At 36.4% G+C, this 17824-nt stretch overlaps 1 protein-coding gene and 1 pseudogene across 2 annotated transcripts; one reads left to right on the top strand and one right to left on the bottom strand.

Moving 5' to 3' along the window:
• The first annotated feature begins 696 nt into the window (after positions 1–696).
• LOC145158834 (protein DETOXIFICATION 27-like) lies at positions 697–5149 on the top strand (annotated as a pseudogene). Its single transcript, XR_013737305.1, has 9 exons — positions 697–1272; positions 1357–1898; positions 1985–2071; positions 3469–3524; positions 3839–4077; positions 4167–4285; positions 4567–4656; positions 4739–4822; positions 4931–5149. The product of XR_013737305.1 is annotated as a protein DETOXIFICATION 27-like (transcript).
• A 994-nt stretch (positions 5150–6143) lies between these two features.
• MCD1 (multiple chloroplast division site 1) lies at positions 6144–10288 on the bottom strand. Its single transcript, XM_079077684.1, has 5 exons — positions 10036–10288; positions 9483–9725; positions 9202–9368; positions 8060–8447; positions 6144–6525 (listed from the first exon to the last, which is right to left on the bottom strand). Exons 1-5 carry the CDS (start codon positions 10078–10080, stop codon positions 6340–6342), a joined length of 1029 nt encoding a protein of 342 aa, XP_078933810.1. The 5' UTR covers positions 10081–10288; the 3' UTR covers positions 6144–6339.
• Between the last annotated feature and the right edge of the window lie 7536 nt (positions 10289–17824).

The following is a 17824-nucleotide window of genomic DNA, read 5'->3' on the forward strand; positions in this document are numbered from 1 at the left end:
TTGAAGATGAGGCAGGGACAAGAGAGAGAGAGAGAGAGAGAGAGAGAGAGAGAGAGAGAGAGTGAGTGAGTGAGTGAGTGAGTGACAGAGAGAGTGAGTGAGTGACAGAGAGAGAGAGAGAGAGAGAGAGAGAGAGAGAGAGAGAGAGAGAAGATACAGACTTGCTTGGCAGCTGAATGATCAAGCCTCCAAGTGGGAGATTGTTAGATCTGGAGACTTATCATCAGATCGTGAATTTTAAAGACTGTAAATGTTTTTGACCTTTTTTGTGTTTTTTCAGTCGGGCTTGGCCTTTTAGGTTTAGGTCAGATTTTCTCGTTTATATATTTACAAACGGCCGTATCTGTAACATTATAGCTGAAAAGTGTGTGGAATAAAATCTCTCTCTGGGTCGACAATGGACGTAGCCTATCGCAAGATAGTGTGAACCACTTAAATCTTTGTGTTTTGTGTACTTTGATTTCATTTCTGATCTCTCTTATTTCTCATATCTGTTTTCGTTTATTGTTTTCTTCTATACCTAACAACTAAAAGTGTCGTCACTAAAGACCTTGCCACTAAAACTCAGTATTATTGTAGTGTCACTTTTGGTTTATTATCTTATAAAAGAAACAATGTGCAAAAACAACTAATATATGGACGTACATCTTCACCCCCATTTAAGTGTTTAACTCGTCACCCATACAACACCAAATGGAATAAAAAACAACATATGCGCACTTTGCTATTTTGATCGAAACGGCAACTCGAATCTCTCAACAGCATGTTGACAATATTTGGAGGATGCCTTTTTTACTAAAAGAGGGATATGATTCAAATGCCCTAGTCCACCACTCGAACTTCTATAAGGCTATAACTACGCATATCTCGCTTCCTCGAACACAGATTCTCTTTCTTTCTACACTTTTAGAGCAGGAATCACAGGAATACATCAGAAAAGGAAAAAATAAATCGAGAAAGATGGCAGCCGGCAATGGCACCGGTGGTCGCATCAAGCCACCAACACTGGTACCCTTGTTGGAAACTTCGCCACCAAACATCGACTCGGATTCAAAAACCCCTGACCCGGACCTCGAACTCTCGTTCCAACAACGGTTCTTCATCGAATCCAAAAAGCTATGGCACATAGTCGGCCCCACCATCTTCAGCCGTATATCCGCCTACGCCATGCTGGTCATCACCCAAGCCTTCGCCGGCCATCTTGGCGATCTGGAGCTCGCCGCCGTCTCCATTGCCACCAATGTTATCGTCGGCTTTGACATCGGCCTCTTGGTATGTACACAACTTATTATGACCCAAACAAGTTCAGTTGATTTCTCTGATTCTAAATATGTTTTCATGTGGTTTAATTTCCAGTTGGGTATGGCGAGTGCGTTAGAGACTTTATGTGGCCAAGCATATGGAGCCAAAAACTATCGAATGTTGGGAGTGTATCTACAACGCTCATGGATCGTACTTTTCATATGTTGTATACTCCTTCTCCCATTATACATCTTCGCTTCACCGGTGCTGAAACTCATGGGACAACCGGACGACATATCTGAGCTCTCCGGTAGGATGTGCATGAGTTTGATACCACTCCATTTCAGCCTTTGCTTTCAGTTCACACTACAAAGGTTTCTTCAGTGTCAGCTTAAGACGCATGTCATTGCGTATGTATCAATGGGGACACTGGTGCTTCATTCGGCGTTGAGTTGGCTGGTTGTGTATAGATTTCAGCTGGGGCTGTTTTGGACGGTGGTTATGCTTAATTTCTTGTGGTGGCTGATTGTTTTGGGGATGTTCTGTTACTCTGTGTTCGGTGGTTGCCAGGAAACTTGGGGTGGGTTTTCCATGGAAGCGTTTAATGGATTATGGTCGTTTTTCAAACTCTCCGCTGCTTCCGGCGTCATGTTGTGGTAATTAATTAACATATGTTTTTCTGTTGATTATGCTATAAAGACTTCATTTATTTCACACGAATGTCTTTTTTTGGAAATTGCAGTTTGGAAAACTGGTACTACAGGATTTTGATCGTGATTACAGGCAACTTGGAGGACGCAAAGATTGCTGTGGATGCTTTGTCAATATGGTAATAATATAATATAATCTGATATATAATTGTTGTGGTCCACATTTCTTTATTCATGTTTTTACATGTGGTTGTCTCTTTTTGTTCTTGGTATTAATTATATATTTCTTTATTTTCTTATGTTAAAATACAAAAACAGAATTGGCATCTTGCCTTTTGCGATCCAAACTGCTTGCGAGTTGGGAGAATCAAAATATTGCAATTTTTATCATTAGGCCGTTGCCTTTGCTTATATATTTTTTATTTTTAAAGTGTTTCTTTTTGGAAAAATATAAAATATAATAATAACTAAATTGACCCACAAAAACTGTTAGTTGAAGATAGAATATATATATATATATATATATATATATATATATATATATATATATATATATATATATATATATATAGGGGATAGGGAATATACATTACAGTCCCACCTAAGCTTAGGTACTAAACTTCTAAAATATGTCGTTTTAACATGCTAAATATACCCGGTTTGGTTTCACTTGGTACATATATCGTCCTCCACAACATTTCTTTCTTTCATTATCGTTTTACCATCTCTGTTTTCTTTCCTCAATTATCGTTTATTACTTCACCCAAGTGAACATTACTAAACCTAAACCCTAAACCCTAAATCGAAACCCTAAACCCTAAACCCTGAACCCTAAACCTAAACACTAAACCCTAAATCTAAACCCTAAACCCTAAACCCTAAACCTAAACCTAAACCCTAAACCCTAAATCTAAACCCTAAACCCTAAACCCTATTGTGTCGATCTTGAATTTACATTTTGAAGTATTAATCGTGAATCCATTAACCGTAATCTTTATATAGTAAAACAATGTATTTTCAAGAGGTTTAGTACCTAAGCTTAGGTGGGGCTATAATGTATATTCTTTTTTCCCATATATATATATATATATATATATATATATATATATATATATATATATTCCGAGTCATTTCTAAAGGAGCCACACAATAATGTTACCGCTTTATTCGAAGGAATTAAAAGTATGGTCAAATTTAATTAATTGTATAATTTATGATGCGAATAATGTTGAATAATAGTTTTGGAGTTCTAGTTTTAAAAGCCATAATGTTGTCCCATTAATATATTTTGTAAGAAAATATATTATATTTTTAGTTAATGGGTACGTAAATAGTTAATTAACAGAAATAGTTAAAATTAAAAAAATAATAAAAAAAAGGTTGTAAATTAAGCTAGCTAGCTAAGGTGTTTGTATATGTACGTATAATTGTGTGCGCTTCAATATAGAAACGGATAATAGATGTATGTATTAATGAGAATCTTGTAAAATTATTGAACAATACTAAAGTTTTAATTGTTACTACCTCTTTTGATCATGACCAATATATAATATCTATATTCATTTTTTTTCTGTAGCATGTCTATCAATGGTTTGAACTCATGATCCCTCTTGGATTCTTTGCTGGAACAGGGTAGGTTTCTTAAATCTTAATATATATACTCATTCAAAACATATATTCGCGTTGCAGAAAAATGAATTTGCAAGGGAAACTTTCTCCTAAAAATATCTTCTGACAAAAGGAACCTGCCCATCTATTCACAAGCAAATAGAAGACCCAAGTTTCTTCTGGGAGGGAATTTAAATAAACCCCGGAGCTTATTGAATCGATTCCTTAACAGATGACAAATATATATCCAGTAAAAACGAAATTTGTGTTTGTAAAGGAACTTTAAAGATTAATTCTTGACATGTAATACTTTATTAATTTGTGATCACGTGATTCAGAGTAAGGGTTGCAAACGAGTTAGGAGCAGGAAACGGGAAAGGTGCTAGATTTGCTACCATAGTTTCCGTTACAACATCTGCAGTGATAGGTGTCTTCTTCTGGATCTTGATCATGTTATTCCACAATGAGCTAGCATTAATATTCACCACCAGTGAACCTGTCTTGCATGCCGTAAGTAAACTTTCAGTTCTATTGGCCTTCACCATTCTCCTCAATAGCATTCAACCCGTTCTTTCAGGTGAACCCATCCTCATTTTGAATCTATATATATTACCCTACTTTGAGAACCACTACATTCATTAATACTCAAACCATTTGATCTGATAGGTGTTGCGGTTGGTTCCGGATGGCAGGCATATGTAGCATACATAAACTTAGGTTGCTACTACTTGATAGGTGTCCCCATGGGAGTTGCCATGGGGTGGTTTTTCCATCTTGGCGTGATGGTATGTAGACATTTGACATTTTGTTTTATTTAGGTTATCTTTATTACACTTGACTATATTGGACAAACTTTTTATGGCTATTTTCAATAATGAGGATGAGAAGGGCATCATGTCTTGATCATCATAAAGAGATCAAGAGCGAGTTTAGGGTTTCCCAGGGTGAGACAGAAAATTGCAATTTTTGTTACATTGGCAATTGTTTGCATGACAATCTAATGTATGTCAAATATTGTCCATCTTTTCTTTGTGTTTATGAAAGATTTAAGAAGTGTATTGCTTAGGGTATTTGGGCTGGAATGATCTTCGGAGGAACTGCGGTTCAAACAGTCATATTGGCTATCATTACAAGTCGTTGTGATTGGGAAAAGGAGGTAAGCTACACCTGACTTTATAAAAAAATATTCAAAATCAATACCTCTATATCAGAGTAAGTATGTGTTACAAAACTTTCAGGAACAAAGAGCAAGAATGCATTTGAAGAAATGGGCAGTTGCTAATTGACCATGCATGAAAAGTTCCTATCCCTCTTAAAATTTGGTACCATTGGTCTCTTTCTTCATTACATTTGAAATTTTGCTCCCATCCCAAAAGCTGTTTGGCTGTTTGGTTTTATCATTTTCTTTCATTTGTTTGTGATGATATCAGATTCTGGTGCGGAGAATGGTTTGATTGTGCTGTTTCAGAATTATGGAAATAAATAGTACAGAATTGAAGTAATCAAACAAAAACCAAGGGAGTTGCCAAAGAATTCGATGCTACAAATTTTATGACCCAATTGTAATTTTCTTATGTATTTGTCAAACCATTTTCCTCCATTTACACTGCTACAGAAGCAATAAAAGAATACTGTTGAAATTGGTAATACAGTATGATCATACTTGAAGACTAAATAGAGTACCGATTGCATGACCTACTCTATAAGCATTATAAGACTAAGAAATTCTCAAAAAAAAAAAGTAGGGTGCAGCTTTGAGGGTGAGATGCCATTGTTGAGTATGATTATGCAGCTAGGGGAGATCCATCAGGCTCCATCAACCATAATTTTACAACATAAAGAATCCCTTTAAATACTTAAAGAGTATGCATGTATTATCATATATCCTCTTTAGCATACACTAATCACATAATAATCATATGATGCAAAAGTTCACTTATTGCAATGTTTAAGCTTAGTAATTAACTAACAAAGACAACATGGTTGTATGAAGGAGTTTGTTTGTTTTGATGAGAACACACATAAACAGGGGAATAAGTATAACAGAGGAAAACTATGAATGGAAAAAGTGCAATGTATTTCATTGTCCAATTTCACATGGGCTTTTTAATTATTTACTTACTATATTGGAAGGAAAGCATAAAAAACGCAGCAAACTTTTGAGTTTATCTCTACCAAAAAACAGGGAAAAATATAAAGACCAAAAATAAAATTAAGACAACTCCAACTCATTGAAACTTCTGGATTACTCCAACATTATAAAAATGAGCATTAAATATCATTATAGAAATATAGGAAAATACATTTGGATGATAAAAGAATGTTGTTGGAGTTATAACAAAGCTGCCAATGAAAAAAAAAAAAAAAAAAACATGCGATTGCCAGAGTGGTGAGTTAGGAGTCCTGGAAACCAGGTTATCAATCACAAAAGAAGGATAATTTGTGCCAAAGAGTGAACTCCGTTATTTTACATGGAACTGAGTGACCAGAATTGCACCCCGATTCTTTTATGGACCAAAACTAAAATATTAGTTAAACCTTGGGACCAAAAATGTTATGTTATCAAAGGTTCTCATTTTCTTATGCCAAAGGTCTTCACCATTCATATTGTTATAAATTGATATAACTATCTCACAGTATAAATAAGTCATCAACCCCTACTATCAAAAAACAATCCACCATTTTCAACATATGATTTTGACAAGTCAACTGTCAACAACAGTAAAGTCAAATCAACAAATCCAAAACAGCTCAAAAAACTATACACCTGTTAATATAAAGTAAGACAAAACATATTTGATGTAAGGACAAGACAACATTGTACAAAGATGAGTTGTTTTCATTGTGTCTGTTTCTCTTCAGAAGCTGAATTGGGTTGACTTTCTGGCCGCAAACCTGTTTGACCATTTGCAGAGTTGTGTTCCCCCTGCTGCTGCTGATCGTCTAACTTCATATTGGATTTAAATGGTCTCTCAAAATTTCTAGCAGTTCCCGGATCAATTACCAAATTGTTGAACTTTTGATCCTGCAAATACATAATATTTATACATCAAACGATAATTACCAAATTGTGTATTATTTATGTCACTTTGATAGTCGCATACGACAAGTCATGACATTTTCTTTATATAGCAAAAACTAAACTCTAAAGATTCTATAATTAAATTTCGTATAAATTTATTCAACCATAAAGTAACAATTTAGAGTATGCTATATGCATTATCTTAAAAAACAATTTAGTTAAATGCATGAAATAGCAATGTACTTTCACTTACTTGTGTATTACTACCTTTGTCCCATATTTATTGTCCACTTTTGACTTTTGAAGTCTTTATTCTTCAACTTTGACCTTAAATATTTTTGTTTTTGATAAATAATACTTCATGCAAAATATATGAATGGATTGTGCTTTAAATGTCTTTGCATTGTTATAAGTTTCATCATGTAATTTATAACACAAATAAATATATTTAAGGTCAAAGCTGAAGAATAAAGATTTCAAAAGTCAAAAGTAGACAATAAATATGGGACAGAGGGAGTATAAGTTGTAACATCCTACTTTCAATTTTCCATTTCTTTCTTCTACAGCATTGTAATTTTAATTTTATTTTTCTTATTAAGGCATTGTACTTTCGGAAAATCTACTCAATTAAAGCATTCTGCTTTCAATTTTTTTTCTTATTATAGCAACGAAACTTGTTTTGTATCTTTTTGAAAATACAGTGTGCAAAGGACATATAGTAAAAGTACAATTCTATTTCTTGCATTTAACCCTGCACTATAATAATACTAATAATAAAAATAGGATCAAATGTGTATTTATGCAACAGATTTTCATCTTTATCCCAATTTATCAGGAACACGTTTCTTTATAAGAAGAATGCAACGTTTCATTTTATGACCCAATATCTATTTTACCCTTAACATATTTAGCCAGCTAACACATAGTTTTGCATAAATTGGTAAAAAATAAAATAAAGAGTAAATTACACGAATGGTCCCTACGGTTTAAGGTAATTTGCGCGTTTGGTCCCTAACTTATTTTTTTTAACTCGGAAGGTCCCTACTATTTGTTTTTGTTACGCTCTTGGTCCCTGTCTTACCTAAAAAACTATTTTGCCCTTGATTTTTTAATTTATTTAAATAAACACACCCCCAACCCCACCCCCCTCACCTTACCTTACCTTACCTACCCCATCATTTTTCCCTATTTAAATAATAGTCTTTTTAGATAAGACAGGGACCAAACACGTAACAAAAACAAACAGTAGGGACTTTCCGAGTTAAAAAAATAAGTTAGGGACCAAACGTGCAAATTACCCCAAACCATAGGGACCATTCGTGTAATTTACTCTAAAATAAAATAAAACATTTGTTCCACAAATTGGTAAAAAGGGTAAAACATTGTTGCATAGATTGGTAAATAAAAAAAAAAGTACCCTTTTTGGGTGGGACAAAAAGCTGCAATTTTTGTCTGATTGACATAAGCCACCCAGTCAGGTCAAAGGTAAAACACTGTACAACCTGTTGTATGATGTCAAAGGTAAAGAAACACTTACACCTTGCAAAGCTTCAAGTTTTTTCTGCAACGCCTCATGTTCAGCCTGAATACGAAATGGGACCCCATGTTTTTGATAAACATTATTTTGAGCCAAATCTTCAGTAATGTCACTAATAGTTGTTGCAAAAGGATGATTTGCAGGAATCCATCTAACTGTATCAGGGTCCACGTCAGCAGGCACCGGGTCCCCTTCTTTAAGGAATATTGTTGGCCTTTTCCATTGATACGCTCTTGACCTCCTTTTTTGATGTATGTTTTGTTCTTCTCGTGTCAAAGTCACAGGGGCTAAACGGTAAACTTTTCCACACATTTCCACTGATGAATTGTTCTTGCTAATTTTTACTAACGGGTTGTTAAATGGATCATCATACATGGGTGTCTTTGATCTGTAAAAAGACACACACACAGGATTTGTTAATGTCAGTAAATAGATTATAGATATGTACTTTTTTTATTTTGTCCATCAATGAAGGTGCTGAGATGGCATCCACATGTACACCTCATGAACCACTATAGATTCAAAGACCATTCGATCTAGGTCACTTGGTAAAAACTTGACTGGTTAAAATGCTGACATGGCGTCCATGTGGCATACACTTGTACACCTCATCAAAATATATAAAAAGGGACTTGAAAGACCAGAATCCAGGCTTGTTAGTTTAATAAAACAAAATTACAGTTAGCTTGATAATACCTACAATCTCAAAAAATGAGATCCTTTATTAATGTAATGAATTTTTTACCATAAAATAGTACAAAAATGATTTCTTTATTAATTGTACAAAAAAAAGTATGTTACTATAAGTGACCTTATCCCATATGTACAAGCTAAACTTCATATAACAGTTTTTATAACAGTATATAATAAATACTCTTGTTTCAAGAAAATTGCAGAAATTCCATCTATGGAGTATGGACTCTCAAGAAACTCGCAACATTCGATCATTTGGCAAGTTTTCAGATCATGAATTACTTATCATCCATTTGAAGTATCACAAACAACTATTGCTTTGCTAATGTTCTTAAACCACAAATTTTCACTATCTTTTGGTACTAAAGGGTATTTTGGACATTTTGTAATGTATTATAGACAAGTTTATAGCAAATAATAGAAAATGAAGAAAGGGGTTGGAGTCATACATGCCTCTTCTATCAGAATTTAGTTGGCCACGTCTGACAAGATCAGCAACTGATCCCTGGCGTTGGTACTTTTGCTTTCTTGCCACATAAGCTCTCACTGCAACAATCAATACAGTTGCTGCTATACAAAACCCTAATGCAAATTTGGAATGAGGAGAGCTTTTTATCTGTAAAAAAAAGTGAAAGAGAATATTGATTATCAAATAGTAGAGGAAGATAACTTAAGTTCAATAACATAAGTTTAATATAGTTAAAAATGTGAATAGATTTGAAGAACATACCGAAAAAATAATGGGAGGGAGAGATATGACTGTTTCTTGTAGTCTTGAAACTTGGTTTTGAAGGACCCGTGTGGCATTGTTTTTTGTTTTGCTGATGATTGTTTCGTCTTTGATTTGATTATCTTCACTGGATGAGGCTTTAAGAAAGAAATCTTTACGTTTGTTATTCCCTTTCAAAATTCGGTACCTTTTGGTGAACCCTAGTTGTGGTCTAACTTCAAATGCATATGTTGAAACTTGATGCTTCAAGAACACAATAATTGGAAGAATTAAAAATGGAGTTTACATTGTTCAATAATTTGCTTGTATTAAAGGAGAAAAAAAAAAGCAGAGTCCAAAATGAAGAATATCCAGTCCAAAAGCAATTGCACAAATGATGATACTCAAATTTTACACAAATATAAACAAAAAAGCAGCCTAATAGCATGAAACATCGACTCACTTATCGATATCGCAAGAACCCACATGAGAATAAGCTCGTTCGTTAACTTATTCGACGAAAATCGACAATGCCCACATAGAACAAGATTGAGTTTTTGTAGAATATACATACCGGAATCGAAGTAGGATGCAATTGCAGAGTCCAAAATGAAGCCATTTCAGTTACTAAAGTATAATCCCATGGTGGAAATAGAATCTAGGGTTTCAAGGTTTGAAAAATTAGACTTAGGGTCTAAATATTGAAGGATACCTATTCAGTAATTGTGTTTGTATTGTGAAGTGTCGACTATTGAAAGTCGATGAGGTATGTTTGGCTGCAATGAGAACCGCAATTCAAGAAATTTTACAAGGACTCCGACATTGTACCACACAAATACACGCTTTTATTTCAGTGGAAACAAAATTCTAAAAATTATATAGCACAAAAAAAACACTAAAATAAATTTTACAAGGACTCCGACAATGCCCACATAAATATAATATTCGGTAGTGTAAATAGCACAAAAAAAACACTAAGAGGATGTTTGTAATTACTTTTTAGTTTAAAAGTTTTTTTTGAGTTTAGCTTCTCGGGAGGTAAAATCGATGAGGTAAAAGCCAAAAATTGTTTTTTTTAAGTGTTTAGGTTGCATTTCTTGATTTTTTAGTGTATTTTAGCTTTAAAATGCTAAAAGTCACAAAAAATCGCACTTTCTTGACTTTTAAAAACCCACATTTTTCTTCTTTACAAAAGTTATTTTGAAAAGAACTTTTATATCTTCCAAACATCTTTTTGATTTTTTAGAAAAGTTAAATGTCAAAAGTCATTTTAAAAGTAATCCCAAAAACCATCTGAGGTTATATCAAAATCATAATTTGACATTGTGTTTTTTTATCTCGAATTTGACATTGTTTTTTTTAATTTTTTACAATTCTGACCACTTGACCGGTTAACTCGGTTACCTGCTAACGTGGCATGGTGACATGTCAGTTTTGATGACGTGTCTTGCTGACGTGTCAAAATTGAAATTTTTTCCCACAAAAAAAACTAAGTTTTTACTTTTTTTATTTTGACATTAAGTTTAAATTTTTTTATCAATTTTAACATTCTGTTATTTTGTTTCAAATCGAACATCATGTCTCCAATTTTGTTCAATATTAACCATTTTTCATTTGAAACCGTATAAATATATTTTTTATAACATTTTAAATCGTATACATATATTTTTTTCATTTAAAAACCACATTTTTATATAAATACAAGGTTTTTTACATTCAATGCATAATGTTATGTTATGCATAAGTTGTATCATAAGAACCAAACTAACCATAAGCTTCGAATAAGATGTAAAAATTTTATAGGTTGCAAACCTGATGGACCTTGATCGACTACACGCCTCCAAACCTCCAAACTCATTTTACAGTTGCGTATTTAATATAAAATATGGTTTTATATAACTAATACATATTTCGAGTTCTTCAAAAAAAAACAATAAAAAATTAAAAAATTAAAAAATTAAAAAAAAAACTTTTCCGATCAACAATGGTGAAATCGGGCGTTTTCAAGAAACAAACAAAACCACCAGGCTCTACATCCACTGTGAAAACCCCCGGAACGACGATTGCTCCGAGCAACTATCGAGGAGTCTTTCAATACCATGGCCTCTATGATGAGTCGATCAAGATCATGAACAAATTCATGGAGAAACACTTGCTCGTCAATGCATTCATTCACTCAGTGGCTGACATTGTTCATATGCCTCTTCTATTCAAATGTGTTTTCTTTGCCTACCGACCAAGGGATGACCCTGAAATCATCAACTTCATTCTCGCCGATGACTCGACGATGATGCTCACCAAGGCCAAATTCTTGGATTCCATCAATCTTAGGATACCCTTAAACACCATATTCAAGAGTCCATCAAATGATGAAGTGTTCAAAGCCCTGTATCGGATGGGCTATCAGTCTAAACTGAAAGGCATTGCCGATTTCAAAAAGGCAAAACTTCCGATTGTGTGGCAATTTGTGTGTCACTATCTCATTTGATGCCTTTCCGGCAGAACCGGCGGCACTGATGCTGTAACATCCCGAGATTTTAGCAGGTATTTCTGAACCCCATTCTATATTTACCTTGTCGATTATAGCCCTTGGGATTGGGAATGGATAGCCAAGACAAAGTTTAAGGGCTAAAGTTTTGCAATTTGGGCCATAAGGGAGTACCTTGCGCGTACATGGGAGTACGCTAGGCGTACTAACGTCCGCCTTAGTACGCTGGGCGTAAACTTGTGTACGCCGGGTGTACTGGTGTCTAGGTGAAACCCTAATATTTAGGTTTTGGGGCCTATATAAGGAACATAATGTGCACTAACACCCTTTTTCCTCAGCCTCCACAGAATCAAATTCGTTTCTCTCAAACCCTAGCCTCCCCTTTTGTGTGTTAAGCTCATTTTGGTGTTCTTGAAGGTCTTAAGAAGAAACCATTGCATTAAAGAGTTGAAGGAAGAGACCAAGCTTGTAGATCTGAAGTTAGTTTATGCTAAAGAAGCTCCTAAAGGTATAAAGTTCCAAACTTTATGCTTATATGCTTAGATCTCATCGTTTTACTTTATTAGAAGCAATTTTTGTCCCAAAGGCCATATAGTGGTGTATTTTGTGTTATGGATGTAAAGAGTTGTCCTTCCAAGCTCTTGAAAGGACTTTGAGTAATAAAAATGAGGTCCCATAGGCTGTGGGTGTCCCATGCAAGAGAAATAAGGTCTTAATGGATTAAGACCAAGCATTTGGGTCTTTATGGACGTCCAAAGTGATAAAGTTCGTGACTTTATGGACCCTAGGCATGTTAGGCCTCTGGATCTGAGATTATGACTTAAGTGCTTAAGCCATTGAGCACTTAATAAAGTTTAGCCAAGACTTGGAGTACGCCTAGTGTAAATCCGGTACGCCCAGCGTACTGGGTCAAACACCCCGATGGGGGTCAATATCTGCTCGCGTACGCCCAGCGTACCAGAGGAGTACGCCCCGCGTACGTCCTCTGTTGGGCCATTAATATTTGGGCTTCGGGTTTTAGGCTACTTATGGACTAAGGGGACTTGGGCCTTTGCTGGATTTAGTAAATGAGAGGTTATGGGCCAGCTAATGGTAGTGGATCATGGGTTTAGGCCCAATAAGGAATTTGGGCCCAATTTGGTAAGTTGGGCCACTAGTGGAATCATGTTTATGGACTTAATGAGTTATGAGGACACTTAGTCAAGGGAGTAATGTTGGGTATTAACTTAGTATTATTATTATGTGACGGTTTGGGATTCCCGGTGAGACAGCAGTCAGAGAATTTCAGTGTTTCAGCACCACTTGCGAGGTGAGTTATCCTCACTATACTAAGGGGTCTAAGGCACCAAGGCCGGCCCATTGGATATGTTATTCTAGCAGTGTTAGAAGTTAAGTATGAGTTAGTGTTGCATGCTAGTGGTTATTCAGTTAGGTAGATCTGTAGGACTAACTGTGTTGTTATATGATTATCTGCATGCTCATTAGTTATGTTATATGTTGATATGTTATATGGGATGGGTTGAGGTTGTACTGCTTCGTGCGGTGACCAACAAACCCTAGGAGCATTCCAGATACGAGCTGTGGGCCCGGTAGGCAATCCAGACTCGTACTGTGGGCTCGATGGCAAACCAGATGTGAGCTGTAGGCCCGGTAGGCAATCCAGACTCACACAGTGGGCCCAGGGGTATTCCAGTCTGTAAAGCTATGGACCCAATACATGTTGTTATTGGTATATGTATTATGTGCATTGTATCGGTATTTTGGGGAACTCACTAAGCCTCGAGCTTACAGTTTCAGTTTATTGTTTCAGGTACATAAGGGATCGCGACAAGGCGAAGGCGTGATCGTACAGCTCCTCATATTTATGTTTATGTTTCTAGGATACTCTGATATTATACCTTTTTGGAAACAAGTTTGTAATAACTAATGGTTTTAGATTGTTTTAAAAAGTTTTTAATTGGCTAAATTTTTATGGGTGTTACAAGTTGGTATCAGAGCCTTGGTTTGAGTGAATTGGAGGAACACTCGTGTAACTCCAGTCTCAAATCAAGGAAAGGGTTTTCAAAATGAAATTTCAAAAAGGTTTTCAAACTAAGTAAAGGAGGATGCAGGGTGTACGATCAGCCGAAGCCAGTAAGTAGATCCCAAAATACCATACAGTTATTTGATATTTCAATGTGTTAGAACAGCATGTTAGTACTAGGCTAGGGATCTTCAGGAATTGCATTATAGAATTTCCTGATGGTATGATGCCTGATAGCCTAGGGTTTTCCTTATATGAAATTGACATCATTACTGTAGTTGCTTAGTGTATGCATCACGGCCGTACATAATTAAGATCTTATAGCCTGAGAATGTCTGATTTAGCCTTATGTTCTGTTTATATTAGGGCTTAGGGTAGGATTGGATATTCGAAAGTCTATAGGGTCCAGCGTTATGTATGGCTAGCATACACTGGCGCTGCAGGGTTGGTGGAAGTTTCTGGGATGGGTGAGTTGTGTGAGGCCGGAAGGCCAGTTATGAGATATTCAGTATCGCTTTAGGAGTGAGGATTTGGCGCTTGCCAAGATTATGTATGCAGTTAGGGTGTTGTGGTGATACTTGAGACAAATATGGGTAGGTGTGGAAGGTAGTATGGGCCTGTACTACTGAAAGCACAGGACCCATACGCGTATCAAGGAAGTCACAACCCCTAGGCTTTAGTCGGGAGTTGGTTCCCAGTTATTATATAGATTATCTAATATCTTGTGGTGTGTTTCAGAATGGTGATGACGAGACGCTTTGTGACTGGATCCGGTTCAGGATCAGGATCAGGAGACAGACGCTAGGAGCCTGTGGTGCAGATAGGTACAGAGGAGTTGGATGCCAGGATTCAAGAAATCCTGCATGATGAGGTTGCTGCCATGTTCCGGGCTCAGCTAGAGGAGGTGTTTGGGTCTATTAAGACCGCTATGGTTGAGTACTTTGACGAGCGTTACGCAGCCCTTGCAGAGACGGCTGCCGCTGCAGCTGCATCGGCTGTAACAACGGCAGGAGGAGGTGGAGCCAGTCGGGGCTTCCAGTACCGGGATTTCGATAACACGAAGCCCCCGACATTCGATGGTACCCAGGATCCAATTAGAGCTATGAGGTGGTTATTGATGGATTTTAGGTAAAACATATAAACCAGAAAACAATTCCTAAGTTCACATGCAACCTACTTTGGATCTATGTTTTAACTATTGAACATACAACTTTGAATTGCAAAACAAGAACCCTAGAGGAGGAGGCTATTTTCGAAAATAGTAAACTAGGGTTTAGGAGTTACATACCTTTCAATTGTTATAGCAAACAATTGATAATTCCCTTGATCTTGATCTTGATCTTGATCTTCTTGGAAGCTTAGCACCACAAGTGTAATGCCTCTAATGGAATCACACCCAAGAACTAGCAAGAAGGAAACTTGGAGGAGAGAGGGTAGAGAGAGTATGCAATTTCGGCCTAGGGTTTCTTCCCAGAAGTGGTGACCGATTTTGAGAGCTGGGAGGCTCCTTATATAGCTGAGGGATCTAGGGTTTTGGGAAAACCCTAATGCTCCTTTGCTTAGGGCCTAAGCAAACCCAAGGGCCTTATCCAAAGCCCCCTTGGACGAAATCCTTAGGGTTTCCCCTATAGATTTCGTCCACCTCCTTCCAAGGAGGTTCTGGAGCCTTCCAGTCAACTATCTGATAATTGCAAACTAGTCCCTGCACTTTATAATTAATACTTTTAACCCCAAAATTAATTCTGATTAATTTCTGGCTAACTATTAATTAAACATAATGATTTCTAATTAATATATTAATCTTTTAACATATTAATAAATCATTTATATTAATTTATTAATCTTATAAATTAATATCTCTCCTTTCATAATTTCCTTGTCCAGTTGCTAGGTTGAGGGCAACCCAAAAGGACTGTGCTGCTATCAATTCAAGTACATACCAATTATAGTTATGGGCTTAGACACCTAATCCAACAGTCTCCCACTTGGATAAGTCTGTAACTATAATTGCTAGTATGCCTTCTAAATTTGACCAGCAAATTGTAGCTTCCAAAAGCTGCTGCCGAACTCTGACCCAGTCAGTTACGTGTCCTAAGATAAGTGATCATATAATCCTTCGTTCTGCTAGATATCCCTAGACATAAGACATGGAATGTAATCAATCTCTTTGTCCAGAATCTATGTTTCCCGATTTCTGATTTGTGATGATGTAGGACTTCTAATTGAACACATCAATTTAGTCCTGGCTGGGCCCAGCACATAAGTCAACACCAAATCATCGAGGGGCCCACAGATATCGCTTTTCCGGTTAGGGCAAAAGGAACGAATAAACGTTGACTCATATGCTTGTATCTTTTACTCATCAAATTATACATGACAATATGTTTTATAACACCAAGTTACTGATGCGGTTTCGTATCACCAATGTATAACCGACTTTGTAAATTACAACTCATATATCTTCGTTTCAAGATTATAAGATATTATCGTCTCAGTATTACTCGTGATGAATTCCATGAAGTGATAATCTAAGCGAGGGTTTATCCAATACTCAAATCTCAATTTCTGAGTACTCATGAACATTGCAGCAATTCTATTGCCATGTCTATCCTCAGACAATCTACAATCTAGTTCATGACAGTCTTAATTCACTACTTACTTCCAAAAGTACGAGCGACTGTGGAACACAATAACAACCAATCGACAAAAGGCAGTAACCAAACTTATAAATAATACTTTATTATTTAATCACCAAAAGTCAATTACATTTACTTTGTTACAAGTTTCAGAACAAAACTAATCTAACTACTAAAACTAATATCATCTTTCAGTCCTATGCTCCGAGCATGCTGAATATGCTTAGCCCTACTCAGACCCTTTGTGAGGGGATCTGCTGGGTTATCTTCAGATGACACCCTCTTTACTATAAGATGGCCTTCTTCTACTCTATGTCTGATGAAATGGTACTTTCTGTCGATATGTCTGGTTTTACCATGATCTCTCGGTTCCTTTTTCAAGGCAACCGCTCCTTCATTATCGCAGAACAGTTCCATAGGCTCCTAGATGGTTGGAACAACTCCGAGATCTCCGATGAAGTTCCTCAACCAAGCTGCTTCTTTCGACGCTTCACTCGCTGCTATGTACTCTGATTCACAAGTAGAATCAGCCACCGTATCGTGCTTGGAACTCTTCCAAGTAACTGCTCCTCCATTCAGTAAAAATACCCAGCCTGACTGAGAACGGAAGTTATCTCTATCCGTCTGAAAGCTGGCGTCACTGTAACCATCTACTCTCAAAGTATCATTGCCACCAAGCACAAGGACCCAGTCCTTTGTCCTTCGCAAATACTTGAGTATATTCTTAACCGCTATCCAATGAGCTCTACCTAGGTTTCCCTGATAACGACTGACCATGCTCAAAGCAAATGCCACATCAGGTCGAGTACATGTCATCGCGTACATGATCGATCCGACAGCGGAAGCATAAGGTACACGACTCATGTCATCTATTTCCTCATTTGTACTCGGGCATTGAGTCTTACTCAATTTGGTATTGCTCTGGATAGGTAGCTCTCCCTTCTTGGAATTTTCCATACTAAACCTCTTTAGTACCTTATCCAAGTATGTGCTCTGACTAAGTCCAATTAGTCTCTTCTTTCTATCTCTCAATATTCAAATCCCAAGAATATAGGCAGCTTCTCCAAGGTCTTTCATGGCAAAACACTTTCCAAGCCAAGACTTAACTTCTTTCAAGGTTGGAACGTCGTTACCAAAGAGTAATATGTCATCGACATATAACACCAGAAAAGTTACTATACTCCCACTAGCCTTGATATACACACAAAACTCATCT

This window comes from Lactuca virosa, chromosome 2 (genome assembly GCF_052849685.1).
Source record: "Lactuca virosa cultivar CGN04683 chromosome 2, Lactuca_virosa_CGN04683_v6, whole genome shotgun sequence".
Classification (NCBI taxonomy): Eukaryota; Viridiplantae; Streptophyta; class Magnoliopsida; order Asterales; family Asteraceae; genus Lactuca; species Lactuca virosa.